The sequence below is a fragment of the Mya arenaria genome, chromosome 4, assembly GCF_026914265.1.
Source record: "Mya arenaria isolate MELC-2E11 chromosome 4, ASM2691426v1".
In the NCBI taxonomy this organism is placed as follows: Eukaryota; Metazoa; Mollusca; class Bivalvia; order Myida; family Myidae; genus Mya; species Mya arenaria.
Window position 1 is genome coordinate 5,385,371 of NC_069125.1, and position 23,241 is coordinate 5,408,611.

The following is a 23,241-nucleotide window of genomic DNA, read 5'->3' on the forward strand; positions in this document are numbered from 1 at the left end:
AAATAATTGAAAGGGCTTCATAATGGGTTTATATTTCAAATTTTATCCAAATTGATCCCAAAATAAGAAAGTTGTAGACCTATTTTGAAAAAAAGGTCGGAAATCGAAGTGAAATCCACTTTTTGAGACGTGAAATCCACTCATAACTCATTTATTTTTAACAAATTAATTTTTCTGTAGAACAAATAATTGAAAGGGCTTCATAATGGGTTTATATTTCAAATTTTATCCAAATTGATCCAAAAATAAGAAAGTTGTAGACCTATTTTGAAAAAAGATCGGAAATCGAAGTGAAATCCACATTTTGGCAAGTGAAATCCACTTTTTGAGACGTGAAATCCACTCATAACTCATTTATTTTTAACAAATTATTTTTTTTGTTGAACAAATAATTGAAAAGGCTACATAATGGGTTTACATTTCAAATTTTATTCAAATTGATCCAAAAATAAGAAAGTTGAAGTTATATTGTGAGGGCGTTCTGTTGTGTATGCATAATTGTTTAATTTTTTTCATGATAAACACAATATCCATACACATCCAGGCCATACCACGTGGAGGAGCCCTCAATCATGGCCCTTTTTTACTTTCGAATTTTGAAAATATTAAAAATTTAATAAATAATCCGAAAATTGTTTTGTTATTTGTTTATGCCAGACATTTATTTATGGTTATTTATACATGTACATTGGTTGATATACATATACTAGAAAAAGTACTCCACGGTACATGCTCTACTCGGAACTGGGTAGATACCCCCTTAACACCATAGTTAAAACCAGAATGATTAGTTACTGGAGTAAACTCGTTTCATCCCATGACTCGAAAATAAGTTTTTTGATATATAAAGGCATTTTACATAGTAATAATTCAGCCTGGACCAGTTACATCAAGTCAATACTTGATTCAACGGGTTATTCATACGTTTGGCATAACCAAACAAGAGTACATGTAAAATATATCAGTAAACTTGTGAAATCTAACCTTGTAGACCAATTTCAGCAAAACTGTTTTGAACAATTTAATCTTTCGTCTAAGGGTAAAATGTATTCTCTGTTTAAGTCTGATATTAAATTTGAGGAGTACCTTAATATTTTACCCAAATCTCTACGTTTTACATTCTTGCATTTCCGCACTAGTAATCATAAATTCCCTATCGAAGTCGGTAGATGGAGACAGAATGCTGTACCACATGTCAATAGAAAGTGTACGTTTTGTAATCTAAACGATATCGGTGACGAACTGCACTATTTACTTACATGTCCATTTTTTAATCCTACCAGAAAACAATACATAAGTAGTCGTTTTTACTCAAGACCTAGTGTCTTACACTTTAGTGAAGTTTTAAATTGTATGAACCCGGATACCTTAAGGAAAACAGCAATTTTTGTTAAAATCTTAGTTAATCACTTTAAACGAATCTGATCATGTACTTTATAGTTTTTCATTTGATATCTCATAACTATATCGATTATATTGTATCCTAATTCAAATAAATGAATTTGTTTTGTTATAAAAAAATAAATAGTAATAATATTTAAACTAACCACATTCCCCTTACTTACTAATTATATTTGTTTTGTATAATGATAAACTCTAAACCTGTTGTGTAGCCGCCATTAACCCACATATTTATACCTGTGTTAACATATATACATTGCGTTTTCACATGCTTTTACTTAAATGTAAACTGTGATATAATAAAAGAATATTGAGTTGAGTTGAGAGCGTAATCATAAAAAAAAAGAAACAAACAAATACAACAGAGCAAAGTTACACCAAGTGAAATCATATGTTTAACTTGATTTACAATAATGAGAGATAATGAAAAGGTATGTTCACAACAGTGAAGAAAAATAATTACACAAAATAAACAATAGCAAAATATGAAAAAATATACACAGGTAAACTTTGAACATAGCCCCATGTGAACAATTTAAAATGGAATAATTCGTGAGGCTGTGCACTGCCACCCGTGCTGGGCTTCAATAGTGATTCTCGGCGTGTGCACACCAGAAAGGGGAAACTTCAAAGACAAATTTCTAAGCAAAAAAAGTTTCAACGCACATAGAAAACGCATCAATAATCTTGTTCGAAAAAGTGTACAATGCATTGAAATGAAGGACATAAGATTTCATAAGGACTATCACAGTGACATGGTGCACTACAACAACAAAGGACACATTAAATACTTTGACGCCATCGGGAAACATATTACGTAATTTCACAGATTAATACGAGCTAAAAGCAATTATTGTGATGTTAGTTATAAATATGCTTATTGTTGTAGTAATAGTAGTAGTAGTTCGCAAATGTGCTTATAAAAACACGTAGTTATTAATTTATTGTTGTTATATAGTTGTTGTTATTTATGTTATTTATGTTTTCAAATGTGCTTCATTCATTCATTTAAAGATGAAGTAATATCTATTCATGATTGTTAATGTACTTTTAAACTTATTATGAAATATATTTTTGAAATGAATAAATATTGCATTAACTCATATAAAAAGTCTCCGTTTTCAATAATAAGCATATTATAAAATATGCTAAGTATATATTACACTTACCGATTCAGATATATTTTACAGGTACTCTTGTTTGGTTATGCCAAACGTATGAATAACCCGTTGAATCAAGTATTGACTTGATGTAACTGGTCCAGGCTGAATTATTACTATGTAAAATGCCTTTATATATCAAAAAACTTATTTTCGAGTCATGGGATGAAACGAGTTTACTCCAGTAACTAATCATTCTGGTTTTAACTATGGTGTTAAGGGGGTATCTACCCAGTTCCGAGTAGAGCATGTACCGTGGAGTACTTTTTCTAGTATATGTATATCAACCAATGTACATGTATAAATAACCATAAATAAATGTCTGGCATAAACAAATAACAAAACAATTTTCGGATTATTTATTAAATTTTTAATATTTTCAAAATTCGAAAGTAAAAAAGGGCCATGATTGAGGGCGCCTCCACGTGGTATGGCCTGGATGTGTATGGATATTGTGTTTATCATGAAAAAATTAAACAATTATGCATACACAACAGAACGCCCTCACAATATAACTTCAACTTTCTTATTTTTGGATCAATTTGAATAAAATTTGAAATGTAAACCCATTATGTAGCCTTTTCAATTATTTGTTCAACAAAAAAAATAATTTGTTAAAAATAAATGAGTTATGAGTGGATTTCACGTCTCAAAAAGTGGATTTCACTTGTCAAAATGTGGATTTCACTTCGATTTCCGATCTTTTTTCAAAATAGGTCTACAACTTTCTTATTTTTGGATCAATTTGGATAAAATTTGAAATATAAACCCATTATGAAGCCCTTTCAATTATTTGTTCTACAGAAAAATTAATTTGTTAAAAATGAATGAGTTATGAGTTGATTTCACGTCTCAAAAAGTGGATTTCACTTCGATTTCCGACCTTTTTTTCAAAATAGGTCTACAACTTTCTTATTTTGGGATCAATTTGGATAAAATTTGAAATATAAACCCATTATGAAGACCTTTCAATTATTTGTTTAACAAAAAAAAAAATTGTTAAAAGTAAATGAGTTATGAGTGGATTTCACGTCTGAAAAAGTGGATTTCACTTGTCAAAATGTGGATTTCACTTCGATTTCCGAAAAATTGCTCTAACTTCTTCATTTCTTGATATATTTCAATAAAATTTGAAATGTAAACCCTTCATTAGGCACTTTCCAAAATGTATACAAAAAATAAAAATTACTAATTAATAAAACTGAGTTAAGAGTGGATTTCACTTCTCGAAAACTGGATTTCACCTCGATTTCCGATCTATTTTCGAAAAATTGCTCTTACTTCTTCATTTTTTGACCAATTTCAATAAAATTTGAAATATAAACCCCCTTTATGATGCACTTTCTAATAAATATACAAAAACAGAAAATTATTTATTAAAATTAATGAGTTATGAGTGGATTTCACTTATCGGAATCTGGATTTCACCTCGATTTCCGATCTATTTTTGGAAAAAATTAAAAAATTGCTCTAACTTCTTTATCTTTTGACCAATTTCAATAAAATTTGAAATATAAACCCTTCATGAGGCACTTTCTAATATGTTTACGAAAAAAAAAAAATATTAATTAAAATTACTGAGTTCTGAGTGGATTTCACGTTTTGAGTGGATTTCACGTGAAATCCACTGGATTCCTGTATCACCCCGCACCGTAAACAAGGAATCGAGGTTTTGACATTTTCCAGAACTCCAATATTTTAACCGTTTTAGCTGAATAATGACTTGAAATTATATCATACCTCAGCATAATAGTTTCAGACAAACGTAGATTATTATATCTTTCAAAATGAGTGCCACAGCTGGAGCAGAAGGGGGCGGGGCAAGCAGTGACGCTAATGAATCTGAAAATTCTGCGTATGAGTGCAATATCTGCCTTGATACAGCCAGAGATGCAGTTGTCAGCATGTGCGGACATTTATTTTGGTATGAATACAACATATGTATAGCCATATTGTTATGTCATTGATCATATAATGCCCCTTGATCACAGATTTTGAGAATACTCCTTTTTAAGTTCTCACACTCACAGTAGGTTTAATATTGACAGGGGCACATTAATTATAAGGGTGGTTCACTAATTCATTTGTTATTTTTTCATCAATAAACAATGGCACTTGGTTTTTATAACCCATTTTGTTACTTTGAACTCCTGATAAGAGACCAGGGCCACAGGAACTTGTCACAGTAACTTTTTCTATGTATCCAGTACATTTGACTCACATTCCATGTCTCTGAGTGATTTTTCGCTTAAGAGACCAACACAATAAATATATTGTCTTATGTGGGGAATTGATTTTGGCCATCAGCAGCTGAACAGTCAACCGAAGAATTACAATCGCATGTTACTTTAACTTTAAAACATTACATTTTTCATGAAGTTAGCTTACCACAAAAATGCAGTTGTATTTGCCCATGCATTTCAGAAAGTGATTTTTGCTCTTGTTGACAATGTTTGATATTTGATCACATGTATGACATTACAGGTCATAATTCAGAATCGTGTCAAAATGTAGGCTGTTTTATGATGCAATAAACAGAGGCAATATATCAATGATTCAATGTTTATCATTAACAAGTGAAGACAATATTTGATTGGTGTTTACACACATGTCTACAATCTCAAAGCTGGTAAGAAACTTATGCAACTTACAATGTACATAAAGACAAAATATAATAACCTCTGTAAAGGATTTCTGCTAGGGAAAATTTTTTACCCTCGGAGGAAATCTTGAACATGGGCTTTATCCCTCGGAGCGAGCGAGGAAAGTCGATGAGTGTACTGTATAATATAAACCGTGGGTGAACAAGGCCCATTTTATGGTAATAAGGCGATATTAAATGGTGTTTTTCAAGTGAGTTGGTTTCTTTTTAGAATTCTTTTCAACATCATCATTGACACTGGAAACAGTAAGCCTGTTTAGCTGCAGAAAAAATAAATTATTATTTAATTTGATTTAAAATTGATTTTCAGTTGGCCGTGCCTTCACACATGGTTAGAAACAAGACCTAATCGGAAGACATGTCCAGTATGCAAGGCCGGAATCTCCAAAGAGCAGGTTGTGCCTATATATGGACGTGGGAGCGATGACAGAAAAGATCCAAGGTAAAGGCTTTCCAAATCATTTTTAGCTCGACTATTTGAAGAATATGGAGAGCTATACTACTCACCCAAGCGTCGGCGTCACACCTTGGTTAAGGTTTTTCGTGCAAGCACACATAGGTTAATATCTCAGCAACTACTTGAGGTATTGCATTGAGACTTCATACAGTGGTACTCAACCATCCAACCTACTTAATTAACCAAGTTAAATAACTCTAGTTTGCATTAAATGCAAATAATAGGCCTTAATTATTCGACTTAGAAATTCTGGTTAAGGTTTTGCGTGCAAGCACACATAGGTTAATATCTCAGCAACTACTTGAGGTATTGCATTGAGAATTGATACAATGGTACTCATACATCCAACCTACTTAATTAACCAAGTTAGATAACTATACTTTGCATTTAATGCAAATAATAGGCCTTTATTATTTAACTTAGAAATTCTGGTTAAAGGTTTGCGTGCAAGCACATATAGGTTGATATCTCAGCAACTATTTGAGGTATTGCATTGAGACTTGATACAATGGTACTCAACCATCTAATCTACTTAATTAACCAAGTTAGATAACTCTTGTTTGCATTTAATGCAAATAATTGCCCTTTATTAATCAACTTAGAAATTCTGGTTAAGGTTTTGTGTGCAAGCACACATTATTTTAATATCCAAGCAACTACTTGAGGTATTGCATTGAGACTCGATACAATGGTACTCAACCATCAAACCTACTTAATTAACCAAGTTTGATAACTCTAGTTTGCATTTAATGCAAATAATTGCCCCTTATTATTCGACTTAGAAATTCTGGTTAAGGTTTTGCGTGTAAGCACTTTTAAGACAATTACTCAGCGAATACATCATGTATTGCATAAATCTTTACACACAGGCTCCCAACCATTTAACCTTCTTCTTTAATCAAGTAAGATAAGTCTATCTTTCATATTATATAATTTTTGCCCGTTTCTTATGCAACTTAGTAATTCTGGTTAAGGTCTTGCATGTTTGCACACATAGGATAATATCTCAGCGACTACTTGATGTATTGCATTGAGACTTTATACAATGGTATTCAACCATCCAACGTAATTGAATAACCAAGATAGCTAACTGTATTTTGCAAATAATGGCCCTTTATTATTGGACTTAAAAATTCTGGTTGAAATTTTCCATGTAACCACATTTATGTTAATATCTCAGCACATCATGTATTGCATTTAATCTAATCTAACAGTGATCCATGCATGTTTCGCCAAAACTTTTCAATCCTTACACTGAAAAGCGGCGGAATAGTCGAGCGCGCTGTCTCTGTGACAGCTCTTGTTATGTTCACCATCAACTTTTGGTATGAAAACCTATTAAGCTATCCTGAAAAAACAAACGAGCCCCTGAAAAATAACCCAACAAAATGTGTAATATTCTATGTAGAAAATAGACACCAGAGCCTCCTTAGTCCATTCTGGACCATATTTTGCAAAGTGAGTTCAAATAAAACATGTATTTTAGTCTGTTTATCAAGGGAATGACACAGAATGCATCATTTGAGATCAAATGCCAATAATACTAGTATAAAAATGAAGTTACACGTATGTTGTTTACACTTGTGTTATTTAGTCAGAATCAAAGTAATTTAAAAATATTCGGCAAGATTGTTGATCATAAAATGTGTTGTTTTTTATTGAGAAGCCCAAAACCTATCCGTCCACAGACGCTAAACATAGAAACATTTTGGTGTGAACTAAACTGTGATCATGTAACTTGCAGAACTATAAGACGTTGAATTCATTGTTACTTATATATCATTCAATTGCTTTTCATGTAATCATATGTTCACTGGTTTTATGTCAATATGAAATGGATTTTTGTATATATATAGTAATAAGCTAGCAGTCATAATTCATATATTATTTATTTCAATAAAAAACTTGCAGTTTACATTAACATAGATGTTGTGTTTGGATTGTACCGAGTTTATTTCAAACTTGTTTGTTTTTTACCATTAGCTACTAGTTTATTCTATTATTTTCAGGGAAAAAGAAATGCCTCCCAGACCGCAAGGACAGAGATCTGAACCTGAAGCACAAGGGGTGTGTTGAAAATACTTACCAAAATATTAAATGATCCAATGTCATTAATTTCACATACCGGTATCTAAAAAGTATCCAGTGAATGGTTATTTGAAATAGGCATTAAATCTTGATGAAAAAGCTGGTATAGGAAAGTTAAATTCTACATGTTAGAGTAACTACAGTACTGTTTGAATTTTTTTTTAGCAAAGCATAATAGTCAATTTCATACAGTTTGTTTTTTAGTACAAGATTGACATAAGGCTTTTATTAAATAAGCCGGTTGAATGAAACCAATGTAAACTGTTCATTTATGATAGAACCCCACCTCTTAATTGTAAGTTCCAAGTTGATACATAGAGGAATACCCCGGTACATTCAATTGCTGGCTGTAGCACTCAGCTTTCTTTGTCAGATGTATTATTGTATAAAGTCAACTGACAGACTATACTGATGTCATGTTTGATTTAGAATTCACTTTGTGTATGTTGGCAGAGCATAAGCTATGATCATTCAGTGCTCCTAAACCTTCAAAAGCTAAGGTCATTTGCCAACAGTAGTAAAACTGTGCTTAATGTACTCTAAGTTTTCACCCCCAGATATAGTTTTTTGTGTGGTGTAGTTTTACTTCAGTATCATGCAAAACATACGTTTTACATCATCATTGAAATATTTTTTATAAGATGTCAATAAAGATTTTAAAAATGACTGCCATATAGATATACTCTAAAGATGATATTGGTATATGTTACAATGAGATAAAAAATGTTTTGTTTTTTGTTTTGTTTTAAAAGAAAAAAAAAAAATTGTTAAAAAATCTCCCTCAAACAAATTTAATTGTTTGAACCAAAAAAAGGTAGAAATAAAAAGTCAAATAGGAAAAGAATTGAATAAAGTAAGAAATGTGAGAAAAGGCAGTTTTTTTAAGACATTTTCATACAAAAGTTCAACAATTAATCTCCTACAGGGACAAAGAGCAATTTAGAGTGTGTGATGGAATGGTGATGTTCCATGTCCTGTTTTGGTAGAACCATTCTTCCCATTAAATGCTTAAGACTGTCAATTATTAATTTGTTTTGATGAAAAAAAAATGATTATAAATACAAACAAGCTTTAATGTTTAGCTTATGAAACCTAATTTTGCTTTAACTTCACACTATTCTTTATATTTTCTATCCAATTAATAATGTTCAAGTTCTTCACAGCCTGCTACAATGTGCCTTTTCTCTCTTAACACCCTATCATTCTTTTGCAGTACCCTGTCCTTTTAAATAAACAACAACAGCCAAAACCTTAGACCTGCATATTTTTGACATGTTTGATTATGTGAATTAGATGTCTCGGTTTCATATGTACGAATGTAACAGACTAATTTTTGTGAATCTGTCAGTGTTGGAGCCCATGACTTCATGCTCTGCAGGCGGACACACTTTCTTGGCTCTATAAAAGCTAGCTCTATAGCGAGGCAGTATTTAGTGCCTCTATATATATATCTTAGGCCTAAAAAAAAAATTGTTTGGTTAGGGTTACATCCTTTTCAAAAATAGGTAGGGTAGGTAGGCTTTTTTATTTTATTTTTTTTATTAGGCTTTATATAAGAATGTCATTTTCATCATTGGAGAATGGTGTTAAAGTTATCTTCTATATAAGCAATTAAGGTTTTAAACTACATATTGAAAAGCAAAAAAAAAAGATTTTTTTTTTTTTTTTTCATTTTTTTTTTTCAAACTGACTATAAAAACGTTAGGTTCGGCGCCTATTCCGTAGGTAGGGTCGGGTAACCCGAACCAAATGTATTTTTTTTTAGGCCTTATACCAGGTGACACACATACATCTATACTTGTTTTTCAGGGTTTTCCTGGCTTTGGTTTTGGTGATGGAGGGTTTCACATGTCATTTGGTATTGGAGCCTTTCCTTTCGGGATATTTGCATCCACGTTTAACTTTAATGACGGGAGACCGGGTCCTCGTAAGTGTTCTTTACAACCTTAAACCTGCGGGTACATATTTGATATTGTTATCCTATTTAAAAGAGTGGACTTATTATATAGAAGTTTCCTGAATACATTCTTAAATGAAAGTAGATACAAAAAAATAACATTTTTCAGAAAAATGTATGTACCGGTATCTTATTCTGGTGACAAGACATGCCAGTTTCTTTAAATAAGAAAAGCATGCTAAACAATACACATTATGTATCAATTTGAAATATTTTTTTTGAAAATTTTTAATATATTATAAATTTATAATGTCAACTAACTAATCCAAATTAATGATCATCCATTACAAAGAATTTTGTTATCTTCTCAGCTCCACCGGGATCGCCTAACTACGCTGAAGAACAGGTGTTGTCGAAAGTCTTTCTCTGGATAGCTGTTATTTTCATTATCTGGTTGTTGCTTGCGTGACACACAGAGAGGACTTTTGAAGGAAAAAAAACAGTCATTACCTTAATTCCTTGTGCTCATTCCATTATCTTGCATGGAGATCGAGTGGTCGAATCATTCATGCAAGATGACAGAGGAATGTTGGGACTTAATCACCGCAAACATTTATCACTCAAGTGTTTATAAGATTTTTTTATTGAAAAGAATTCATGAGTATATTACCAAGACCATTTCATATCATGTGTGAAGTTTTGTTTGAATATCTTGCAAGTGCTAACAAGATTTTTTTTATTGAAATAAATCATGAGTAAAATACCAGTGTATACGAGCCCTTTTCATATCATGTGTAATGTTAGCATTTTGCATTGTTTTTAAAGCATTGAAAGGTTTTGTTTATGACTTTTTGTCAATGCCAGTGTTTTGTTTATGTTTATTTGGAAAAAAACTCTATTTGCCTTACAAAGTAACGTGATCCACCAATGTGAATAAAATGATGGTTTTTGAAAGCATTTCATATACATGGTTGAATTCTTTAGTAAAGATGTAAAATTCATATTAAGGTAAAAGATGGTTTATGGTTTATGAAAGGGAGAGTGTAGATGGTGAAATAACATTTCAACAACTTTTATGATTAAGAATAAAGATTGATTTTTATCTGAATTTATCGAAATATTCTGTAGTTTTCTGTATAAAATCAGTTGTCGTTTGAAGTGTGTTTTTATAAGCTTTAAGTCGACCAAACGAAGAAATTCTCAGTACATCTGCTCTTCATTTATATCTTTGTGCAAAATAGTCTGTTTAAGATGTCAAATACATAAAAGCCAAAAAAATTTAATGCAGATAAATGTACATTCTCGTTCACCAGAGTGATGATGCTATGTTTACGATTTTTCATTATCAAACCTCTTATGAATGAGAATGATAAATTTATAGACTGCAGTGTTTAAAAATCCTCTACCTAAAATTGGGACAACATTACACAATACCAAAAGACAACTTTTTTTCACATTAGTGGTAGCAAAATTCAAACTCCCTTCCTTTATACATTTTAAGCATGGCAGTCACAGTAAGCAACATCATATTTAGCCCCTTTTCTAGCAAGTTACCAAAGAAATGTTACAATATTTTTTGTTTAAAAAATCTTGCTTTCAACGTTTTAGTGTCACCATTTTTTACAATTTGAAAGGCACAGACCCCATTTAAACAAGGGGGAAAAACACACTGCATGCTAAGGTTTGAACTGAAGATCTGGTTTATGTTCTCTATATTTTGGTAATGAAAATAACTGTGACATCTTTTACGGTACCTTTTAATCCTGGGTAACATTATGTTACTGAGTATAACCGTTTATGTACATACCAATGCTTGTATTATAACATCTTTCACTAAAGCTGCTTAAAAACTGCATGATCATTACTTCAAGAGTATTTTTGTTTTATGTTATGTATATATAAATTTGGAATATCAATTGGATATACAAAATAAGATATGGTGAAGATTATTTATTTTAGGTTGTATCAGAATATGCTGTAGTTTTGGAGTTTTTGAGTAACTAGGGCATTGTGCATGATAAATGAATCCCAAATGTTTATTCACATGAACTTCATTTTTAACACTGCATGTTGTAAACAGTTGATTTAATTTGACTATTGATGTTTAATTTTAAATGTATGAATTTATTTTTTTCATCATTATTATAAATGTATCTCTCATGATGAGCTAGTCTTTTTTACAAAGAAACAAGAATGCTGTTAAGTGATTGCCAACAATAATCTGGTGCTGGTTGTTTTAAGTTGAAAAAAAGGGACACAACTCAATGATTATTAAAGCCAGACTTATGGGCCTTGTTATACATGTATTTTGACTTGCAACATGTGTACCAAGTTTTGTTTGAATATTTTGAACGGTGTTGCAATGTTAGCTATTTCTTTGAACCATTTTGGTCGTAATTTGGTACATGTGTTCACAGTGATGAGGTAAATACTGGTGGTAAGTCCGTTCACCCTAGCTAAAATAGTTGTTGCTGAATGCCCGTCAGGATTTGTTAAAAAAACACCGACTTAGTTGGCAACAATGGACGATGCTCTTGTTTTGTATTACCAGTATGTAATGGTTACCACATCTGCTTTTCGGGGTATTGCAAGTATTCACTTTCATTATGTATAATTTCTTAAACGAGGGTTGGGTGAAGCAATTGTTTCCAGTTTTTTTACCATATTGTCAAGCTTACCAGGCCCCAATTTCTCGATACTTCTTAAGCTTAACAGGCTTAAGTCGCTTATTTCAATTAGTCAAAATACATACTAATAATGGATTTTGATAAATGAAAAATGGTTTCTTCCAATAAGGGTACAGATTTGTCTTATATAATTTCTAAAAACTCTTAAAGATGTAAATATAACGCATATTCTAGAACAACAAAAATAGTGAGTTTAGCTTAATCCTGTTATAAAGGACTTAAAAGTTTCAAGAAATTGGGCCAGGTGATAATTAGTGTGCATATACATGTGTATATTGAAATATCAGTGTACTTTATCCACATGGTATTTATTGCATGTTAAAAGATTTGCCATCTGGTTATAGTTCTCATAAAATTAATTATAAATATTTAAAAAGAAAATGCTTTAATATGGTACAAATTAAATTTACGTAATACTTAGTTAAGATTATACGTCCATACATCGCATTAGTCAGACGGATGTTTATATAAGTATGTATCCCGAACAGAGGTAATAAAATTGGATATTCATTGTTATTTATACATGTACTTGCCTTGTTCTTATTTTTGTTGAATAAAAGATAAACAGCATTATTTGTTGTTAGTTATTTTAATAAATACAGAACTTTAAACACTTTAGAATTCAAAGGCCCATTACCAGCTGTTTTCAGAGATAAAATTTGTTTGCTGATTTCTGTGGATCTAATGTCTGAAGTTATAAAAATATAATAAAAAAAATGAACTGATGAAAAAAAAAATGAACAGATGAAAAGAAAATGAACTGATTGCTTTAGGTTGTTACATTATTTGTTGTAAGTATTCACAATCCAGTTTGCTTCAAATTTTAAGCCAGGGGCCCTCAAAGGATTGCTTCCGCGGCAGAGTGCTTCACCCCCCTCCCATTGAACTCTATAGGGGGCCCACAGCCCCTACCCCCCGCCCCCCAAAAAAACACACACAAAAACAACAACAACAACAACAAACAAATAAAACATCGCCGGAATGGATTTAGCCCGTCAGAATCCAGGCCAATCACATCTGTTTTGATGTAATACGTGTTCTGATTGTTTTGTATGACACATCAGTGTTAAAGCTGCACTCTCACAGATTGAACGTTTTGACAACTTTTTTTACTTTTTTTTTGTCTTGGAACGAGCCAGTTTTTGCGAAACTCCATGGGAACAAGTTATATAAGACTGCTGACAATTAATTAGATCGCAGAGTTTTATATTTAAGTTCAAAAATTGATGTGCATTTTTCTTAAACCCTTAGTAATGGTTTAAGCCATAAAACATTAATTTTCGAACGGAAATATGAAAATCTACTATCTGAATTTTTGTCAGCAATAATATATCATTGGTTTGCAGATATTTACGCAAAAAATGCTCTTTCCAAGAAAAGAAAAAAAAGTTGTAAAAATGGTATATCTGTGAGAGTGCAGCTTTTAGATGTGGTGTACAAATAATCTTTTCGCCAGCGAATTGATTGCTGTTTGCCACATAATAGTTGTCTGCTAATAGTATCGTTATATAACCGTAATCTCCCTTATAGCCATTCTCCTTTAAAACAATACGTCTTCTATGTCTCAGAAAGTGTTTGAAATGCATGTTTACTTTGTTTTGTATATAATATGTGTAATTACTTGTTTGTTAAGGTGTTATAATTCTGATCACATGGTTGTAATAATTTAGATATCCTGGCAAACAGTGTTTAACACTAACTGTTTATGCTTTAGAATCTGTAAAACTACCCACATACAAATGTTGTTTGTTTTCATTTTTTGGTGTGTGTTTTAATACTTGTAATTTAAAACCTACCCTACCTGTTTTGGACAAGCTGTAACCCTAAAAACACATTTTTGCACAACGCATTACAATTAAACAAATAAAAACCATTGTTGCGCGCTCATTTAAGTAATAAACAAAAAAATCAAAAACTGGTCACATGATATGATATGATATATAACCGGTATAATATATATATATATATATATATATATATTTCAATATATATATTGAGATGAATAACATAGATTTATGCACGGATCCTGAGATATCCGTATGGAACCGAGTCACCTTAAGAAGTGACCTGAATAACAAAATTGATACCGACTTCCGCTCATGCGCGTATGCTGAGATATTTGCGAAATCAAATACCCCATTTTTATGCCCCCACAAAGTGGCGGCATATAGGGTTGCCCTTGTCCGTACGTACGTCTGTCCGTACGTCCGTACGTACGTACGTCCCGAAGATTGTTTCCGATCTAATTCTTGAAAACCGTTTGTCCAATCCTCACCAAACTTTAAACACATGTTTGTGACCATAATATCTTGATCAAGTTCGATAGTCATGGAAATCACTTTAGTCATTTAGGAGTTACGGCCCTTTTTTGCCAAAAATACTTCAAAAATATATGTTTCCAATCTAATTCTTGAAAAGTATGTGTCCAATCCTCACCAAACTTTACATACATGATTGTGACCATAATATCTTGATCAAGTTCGATAGCCATGGAAATCGCTTTGTCATTTAGGAGTTACGGCCCTTTATTTGCAAAAAAAGACTTGAAAAATACGTCCCGAAGATTGTTTCCGATCTAATTCTTGAAAACTGTTTGTCCAATCCTCACCAAACTTTAAACACATGTTTGTGACCATAATATCTTGATCAAGTTCGATAGTCATGGAAATCGCTTTAGTCATTTAGGAGTTACGGCCCTTTTTTGCCAAAAATACTTCAAAAATCATTATGGCTTATTTTCTGTGACAAAAAACCGAAGTGGGGGCATCCGTGTCCTATGGACACATTTCTAGTTAAGGCATTTTTTGCGCCATTAGCAAGGTATAGGAGAAAATTGTTTACGTCTGAAACCTGCGACACAATTACGTCCCAGGTCCTCCGATGGTGGCGTTACGTGGGGAACCGAACAACCTGGAGAAAAAAAACCCGGTCCCGTTTTTCGCGCTGGCGGGGAAATATCCTGAGATATCTGCGACATTAACTCCCCCACTCCAGGTATTATGGTGTCATTTGTTACGTAACGGAAAAACTTGTTAACGTCTGAAACCGGTAACGCCATTACGTCAGAGGTGTTGCGACGGTCGCGTTCCGTCGAGAACCGAGCGACATTAAGAACAAAACCGATCCCGACTACCGCTCATGCGCGGATCCTGAGATATCTGTCACATTACCTTCCATTATAAGGTATGGGGACCCATTGAAAAGTAACGTATTGGGTACTCTTGTCGACGTCCGAAACCAGTGACCCAATTACGTTCCAGGCGCACCGACGGCGGCGTTACGTCGGGAACGAAGCCACCTATAGGACAAAACCGGTCCAAACTTCCGCGCATGCGCGGATCCTGAGATACCTACTATATTTACTCCCACATTTTAAGGTATTATGGTGTCATTTGTTACGTCACGGAGAAACTTGTTGACGTCTGAAACCGGTAACGCCATTACGTTAGAGGTGTTGCGAAGGTCGCGTTACGTCGGGAACCGAGTCACATAAAGAACCAAAAAAAATGGAAATGAGTTGGTTTTCTAATGTGAATAAGGCAATGTCCTAATAAACAAAATTTAAAAAAGGTTCATTCAAAAACGATGTCCTCAAAGCCAGGAGTAAAATTAAACACATCTATGACTCAAACTCAATGAAAACAGCTAAAACAGTGATATGGAATAACCAAACAATTTGCAATATAGGACACACTCTGTTCTTCAAACAATGGTATGAAAACCGTAGACAGTATTTTGAACATAATTTTGACTTTAGAACAAACAATTTCTACGAATTTGATCAAATAGAATACCTATACAACATAAGGAAACAGATGTTATAAAGTATCAACCACTTGTTCTATCAATTCCATTACATATTAAGACACAGCTGACTACAGATGGGACTATTCAAAGTAATATTCAACAATTTAAAGAAAAAGTTGAAACATCAATACAAACAAACTTTTGCATTCGATTTTGTTGCAAAATACTCTTCAACAGACTTCTGAAACAAAATGGAAAGAAACTCTGGAAATTAGTGAAAATCTAGATTGGAAAACTATATATGGTAGCATTTACAAATCAGCGATAGATACAACATTGCGCAGCTTCAACTACGAATTCCTTATGAGAATATTACCGACCAACAAATTTCTGTTTAAACTCAAATTATTTGATTGCAGTCTATGCACATTTTGCAATTCAAATGTACAATCAATTGAACATTTATATTGGGAGTGTCAAAACACAACAGGTATGGAACAAATAAAAAATAAATATATCAATATTTTTTTCCTTTCTGAAAAGACTCAAATTCGCTCATTTCTGTTGTTTTGTGAATTTTATACATTTCAAGATTGTCCAGTCCAATTTTGAAACACTTTGTTTATATACCTAGTTTTTAAGTCGTATAATGAAATCCCTCCAGAGTATTAAAATCTATATTAACGGGGACACGTATTCATCATGTCTTGCGGGGAGAAAATTTCCCTGATATTTCCAACATTTTTTTGCAACTCACTTACAGGGGGCTAGGAAAGTTACTATTTCATTCCTCTAAGCAGCTACCGCCTATGACGCCAGAGTCAAAAATTATGTTTGTTTGATCAATAATCTTAAGTGGGTGATGTTTCCATTGGTCTAGATGAAGGCTCCGGACGCGAGTTCTTGCAGCTGTCTACAGAAAGACAAACAAAGACCCGTCATGTGGCAAATGCACGCGACATAAGGTATTTAGAAAGCATTGCCAGTCATATTAAAGCTTAGAAATAAATATTCTTATTTTGTAACAAAATGCTGATGTGAATTTGATTTAAATATAAAAAAATAAAAACAAGTGTACCAATAATTATTATTTCTAAACAAATGACTTTTCCTTTAAAAAAGAGAAAACCAACCGAGAGCTTTTGCTGTACTGAGACCCTGCAAGAGATCCTGTTCATCTATAAAGGACGTAAAGAGACAAGCGCCCAGCTGAAATGTTTCAGAAAAGCAGCCTGTTTTTCCTCAGCATCTGTACTTCACGTCAGAGCGGATGGTTCAAGGGATCTGCAGTGGGCGTAAACAAACTGTGTAACATCATGAATGAAACGAAAGCAGATGCCGGCATTGACGAAGCGAGAATTACTCCCTAGGTATTTTTAACAACAATTTATTCATTAAAAAAATATCTCACCCTCCTCTAATTTTTTACGGCATATTGTCATAGTTGTTTTTCTTTGTTGCTTCTCGTGTCAAAGATTTGCTCTCTTTTGTATACATACATTTCAAACCACAAAACACATGCTCAAATACTTTTTCATATCATCTTAGTTTCAAATTGCCCTAGGCCCGTATTCAATAAGCATCTTTGTGAATATTTTCAACTTAGTGAGAATTTCGTAAATTTTGACTTCCCGCTACTTTTCATCAGATTTATTCATATATATGCATATATTGTTTAGACCATTTTCTTGCTTATTTTCATAATTTTGGTGTACAAACATTGTTCGTTTTCTTAAAATTCAAATTAGAAAATAGGCAAAGTTGAAAATTGTTACTAAGATGCTTATTGAATACGGCCCAGCTGTATTTGGTTATCTGTTGATGCTCTTTTGCAGTGCCAGAACACGAATGGTTCAGAAGCTCAGCGACGAAGGTGTACCTCCAAACCAAATCGTCCAAATTTCAGGCCATAAGAATGTAAACAGCCTGAATAATTACAGTAAATTGAACACAAACCAGTCTATGGAGATCTCGGATAATTCTGTCAAATGCTAATTCCAATGGTTGACCAACTAATGCATCCAGAAGAAACTTGCCTGCAGCCGATGCTGCTACGAACATGTCCCGTGGTTTCTTCTTCCTATTTCATGGGAAATGTCACTTTCAATTTTGAGAATCAAGAACAAAACACTCTCTCGCAAAAGCAGCATGTGGTGACGGAAATCCACAAATTCCTTCGCCATGTTCCAGTCAGGGGATGAAACGACCTGTCCGAGATTCCGACTGATATCTGATAGCGAGAGCGATTGGACTATTTCTTAAAGTTAAACAACTGTCGTTTTATTGGTAAACCCCCATTTGTGTTAATAACAATGTCGACTTGAAATATTCCATTCAGTAAATGCCTACGTGTAATTCGGTTTGTATTAATGTGCTCTTTAATTTTATTTGTTTATTGTTAATAAACTGTTTCTATTTTGAAATATATGCATAAATAAAGTTCATTGATGAATAGTTTTTTAAAGTTTGCACTGAAACATGAGTAATTACTAAACTACAACATAATGACTTTGATAACTACTTTTTCGGCGAACCGGAAATAGAAAATACGGTTACACAATTTGCATGAGGGTGTCCCACGGGTAGCTTCGTAAATATCACTCTTTTCAAAAAGGGGGTTACATTAAGAAATAAATTTAAAAAACTAATAAAACTCCGAAAATAAGCAAAAAACAACAACACAGTACTATATTTTTTTATGAAACTCGTGAAATAAAATACAATCTTACACTGACATAACCAAATATCCTCTATATAGTTCACCCAGTCAGCACCAAATATTTTATTTAACGTGTGGCGTAACCACGTGTGAAATATTAACTTTTTTGTATACACGAGGTGAAATATATTGCGATCTTACACTGAAACAAATATTTATTTTGTTTATTATTAGCCAAAAAGTATATAAAATGACATTTTATTGTAGTTGTTCATAAAACTGGCATACAATGTATCTGAACGTTAAGTTATTTTGGAAATGACGGCAATACAAATTGTTTTCAATCACTGTGCACGCTGGCGTTTAATTTCGAAAAGATAGCCTGAATACTGAAAGTATCATATTGTTTTAAAATATCATTTTCATTTCAATAATAAATCTCTATAAATCACCGGAATCGTTATGAAAAATATCTACAAAACTGCCGTATATAATACTGAAAATGAACTGCTTTGAATGATAAATTACCTCTTTAAAAACAAATCGTTTGTTCATCCATATAAACAAGGCATCATCTGCGCAAAGTAAGGCATTTATTGGTATACGTTAAATAATGAGTTCTTGTAATTTATACACTTTAACACTACGTGTTGTTTTATTAACAGCCGGATCTGCCTGTTAGACTTAGTCTCATTTTCGGACTGAGGTTGAAAGCCAGACAAAAATCGTCGTAAAAGTACAAGCATCTCCCAAAGTGGCACACAACATTGAAATTATTTGACACTATGTCGTTGTCACTTTGATGCCAGGGCTAAAACAGTGCTACAGACTTGGATGAAATACCTGGAAATATAATGACGTTCAAACGTTTACTTTATTGATTTATTCGAGATTGTTGGGATAAGAGTGAGGTTGTGCACACAAACTGGTTTAAACCCCCAGTAAATTTACATTTTACTTACCGTTCCAAGGCGGTACCTAACAACCCTTGATAAACATTACCTAGTTTTTTATGTATAGTTTGTATGCACTGTGCTGTTTGTGGAGTTTTGTGCTGTTCTTCCATGTTTCTTGTTTGTGATTTTATGTTCTATGTCTTTGGCGTTTCCCAGTGCCATTAAACCGGGTTTATGTTTAAACTTTTTGCTACTGAGCTTGTTTCTGTAGCTTTTCGCATAAATATTGGACAAAATCGATTCCATGTCCCTATATACTGGTGGCTAGCCTTAAATTCACAGCATTTTCTATGTGCTATTACTAAGTGCCCGGCCTAGGCTACATCCATGTAACACATAACTATGGTTACCTTGTTGGTTTCCATGAGCACTAGACTTACAATGACGGGGTCGTCTATACAGCCATAACTCTCTACTAGGTAGATTTTCGGGCTCAAAACGGAAGCCAGTCTAAACACCTCGTAACAACATAAGTCCTCTCCGCGTTCGAACACTATCCTGTAACCTTTGGCCATTGTGACGTTGATACGATTGGTCGATGTTAGGTGTCCTGGGTGGAAACTCACGAACATACCCATTTTTATACCTATCGTGTAAAATGTTCAATATCTCTGGACCATCTTAATACGAGAAAACATCATCATGAACTGTCAGCGCAATGCGACTTATATCAATATGTATTACTCAGGATAAGGTGCGGCCTTTTTTTCATATCTACAATTTAAAAAAAAATCATAACAGATAGGATGAATGCTTGGAATCGTGCAACAAATAGTCTATTCAGTGTTCATCATGAGGCCTTTAAGACGGGAGGAGACTAAACTGGTAATGATATCTCATAACGTATTTCGAGTAGATATATGTATGGTGGCATATAACTGCCGCAAGACAACGTAACATTCGCGAATTGTTTCGTGTTAACCACTTAATTTTCGCGATAATTATCTAGCTTATCTAGTTACCTTTTTGGTAAGATAAATATCATAAGACTAAGTGCACAGAACTGCCACCCATTACGTTTTTAGCTGTACAACACTAACATGTTAACTAGTTATGGTTTGCGAATTCCACTTCATAAGTAACATAACAAGAGGCCAATGAGGGCCTATGCTCTACTGGCATGGCTCTTGAGGTCATTTTCAATACAGAGCATGTATGTATGGGTAATAGGCAACAAACATATAGTTCACGTTTTGTGTTTAGGTTAGCTTAAAACATTGCACGTTCAGCATCTGAGGACATAAAGTGTTGTAAGCAGATTAGTTTCATTAACTATTTTAATACGTGCCAAGAAAAGGTCATCTGAGAAAAAAAATGCTTTCAAAACTGTACTCATGGTCAAAATTTCATTTCTGTACCTTTCAAAATATTAATAAGTTTGTCAAAAGGTCAAAGTCAAGGTCATCCGAGGACAACATTGATGCTCGTTTGCAAAACTGTACACATGGTCCAAATTTCATTGTTGTAGCTTTAAAAATAAAAAAGTAGGTCAAAAGGGGTGTGGCCAGCTTTGGCCCTAGGGGCATAATTTCAACTATTTTGCTAGACGGTCATCATATGATGTACAACACTAACATGTTAACTAGTTATGGTTTGCGAATGCCACTTCATAAGTAACATAACAAGATGCCCATGAGGGCCTATGCTATGACCGTCTAGCAAAACAGTTGAAATTATGCCCCTAGGGCCAAAGCTGGCCACACGGGCATAATTTCAACTGTTTTGCTAGACGGTCATCATATGATGCTCCACAACAAATATCAAAGGTATGAGCCTTGTGGTTTGAAACAAGAAGATTTTAAAAATATTTCTTAAATAAGTCTCTAGGAATCTTGTGACCCCCGGGGTATTGCCAGTTTTGACCACAGGGGCATAATTTGACCAACCATGGTAGCGGACCACTAAATTATGCCTTATTCAAAATAGCAAGGGTCTGCATAGCTTATTTAGACAAAAAGATTTTCAAACATTCCCAATTTAAGTATACCAAACCTGTGAACCCGGGGGATGGCCAGTAATGACCCCAGGGTCATAATTTGAACAAACATTCACAAGCAATTGTGTTTAGATGGATGCGCGAACACATAAAAAGATTTTCAAACATTTCCCAATTTAAGTATACCAAACCTGTGAACCAGGGGGCGTGGCCAGTAATGACCTCAGGGCATAATTTGAACAAACATTCACAACCAACTGTGTTTAGATGGATGCGCGAATGACAGACACTTTAGCCAATAGAGCTAAAAATGGCCTTTCGCCTTTCAACAAGAACAAGGGGGTAATTCACAAAATCAACTGCAGAACCAAAAAGCAAGTTGTCTCCCTTTAATCCTAGACTTGACTTTACATGTAAATTTGGCTAAAAATAGACTTTGCTTATGTAGACTTGGCTAAAACTGACTTAGCTAAAAAAAGCATTTTTTTATACTTTTAAGGCCCATAACGTAGGCATGCATGGGCGGATCTGGCTGCTTTTCGAAAGGAACCGAGCTCTGATGGATATCTAAGTACTGTACAAGTTTCATCGAGATGCAATCAAAACTGTATCGTGTTCACAAGCAATTGTTAACAGACGCACTGACGCACGGACGCATATATACGACGTACACATTACCATCGCATAAGCTCTTCTGGCCTTTGGCCAGTAGAGCTAAAAATTAGATAACATTCGTGTTACCACTTAAATATAAGTATAAAACTATAAATGCACTTTTCTAGCAGTAAATGGTAATCTAGTTTTGGCTTGCGAATTCCACTTAATAAATAACATAATAACGGGTTAACTGGATAAGATTCGTGTTACCAGCTATATATAAATATACATTTATCTCTAATTTGATTGTTCAAATTACATTCCATCAACAAATGGTATTCATATTCGAGTGTGTGACAGATTTTACATATTCTTTTTTCTCTAGGAAAAAGCAATTCTGTTTTTTTTCTCCATTAAAAATGTTCAGATATGCTTGATATTCAAATTTATCAAATGATATATTTTCTACAAATTTATTCATCTGAACTCATGCCACAAATACATGACAAAAGGCTTGAGAACATACATATATTGAGGCATTGCAAACTCTATACATACTAAACATAAAACACAAATAAGTATAATAATACAATGATATTTCAATGTGCTTAACATTAGTATGTGTTGCAATTAGATAATTACATATGACACCTTACTAAAGTTCAAAGTTTATTTATACACTCAATGCAAACAGAGTTTACAAATATGAGGATATTATAAGTGCTAAGTATAACAAGGCTTTATGCAGGCACATAGTGAATACATATATGAAAACAAAGTATACAATTGGTTTAAAGTTAATCATGCAGAATCAAAATTATGTCAAGTTTAATAATTTTAAAAAGAAAAATCAACATTATGCCAATTAACAAAATTCTCCGGAAGAGGATGTACATTTAAGGTATATAGCATGGGAGAATTCTCCAATTTAATACGCCGAATAAGCGAGTGATATACGTAATAAACAGTTTTAACACTGAGTGGTAAACGATTT

At 33.3% G+C, this 23,241-nt stretch overlaps 1 protein-coding gene and 1 pseudogene across 1 annotated transcript; both read left to right on the forward strand.

Annotated features, from left to right (window-relative positions):
* Positions 1–4,208: 4,208 nt before the first annotated feature.
* On the forward strand, positions 4,209–12,922 carry LOC128232557 (E3 ubiquitin-protein ligase RNF185-like). The gene is made up of 5 exons (XM_052946193.1): positions 4,209–4,485; positions 5,534–5,665; positions 7,690–7,747; positions 9,578–9,695; positions 10,037–12,922. Exons 1-5 carry the CDS (start codon positions 4,349–4,351, stop codon positions 10,132–10,134), a joined length of 543 nt encoding a protein of 180 aa, XP_052802153.1. The 5' UTR covers positions 4,209–4,348; the 3' UTR covers positions 10,135–12,922.
* Positions 12,923–15,734: 2,812 nt separating this feature from the next.
* On the forward strand, positions 15,735–18,300 carry LOC128229670 (uncharacterized; annotated as a pseudogene).
* Positions 18,301–23,241: the final 4,941 nt, after the last annotated feature.

Bases quoted from the DNA above. Each gene is read 5' to 3' on its own strand.
- LOC128232557 (XM_052946193.1), top strand. From the start codon at position 4,349: ATGAGTGCCACAGCTGGAGCAGAAGGGGGCGGGGCAAGCAGTGACGCT. The intron at 7,748-9,577 runs GTGTGTTGAAAA...CTTGTTTTTCAG, and splicing joins CTGAACCTGAAGCACAAGGG to GGTTTTCCTGGCTTTGGTTT. The intron at 9,696-10,036 runs GTAAGTGTTCTT...TTATCTTCTCAG, and splicing joins TGACGGGAGACCGGGTCCTC to CTCCACCGGGATCGCCTAAC.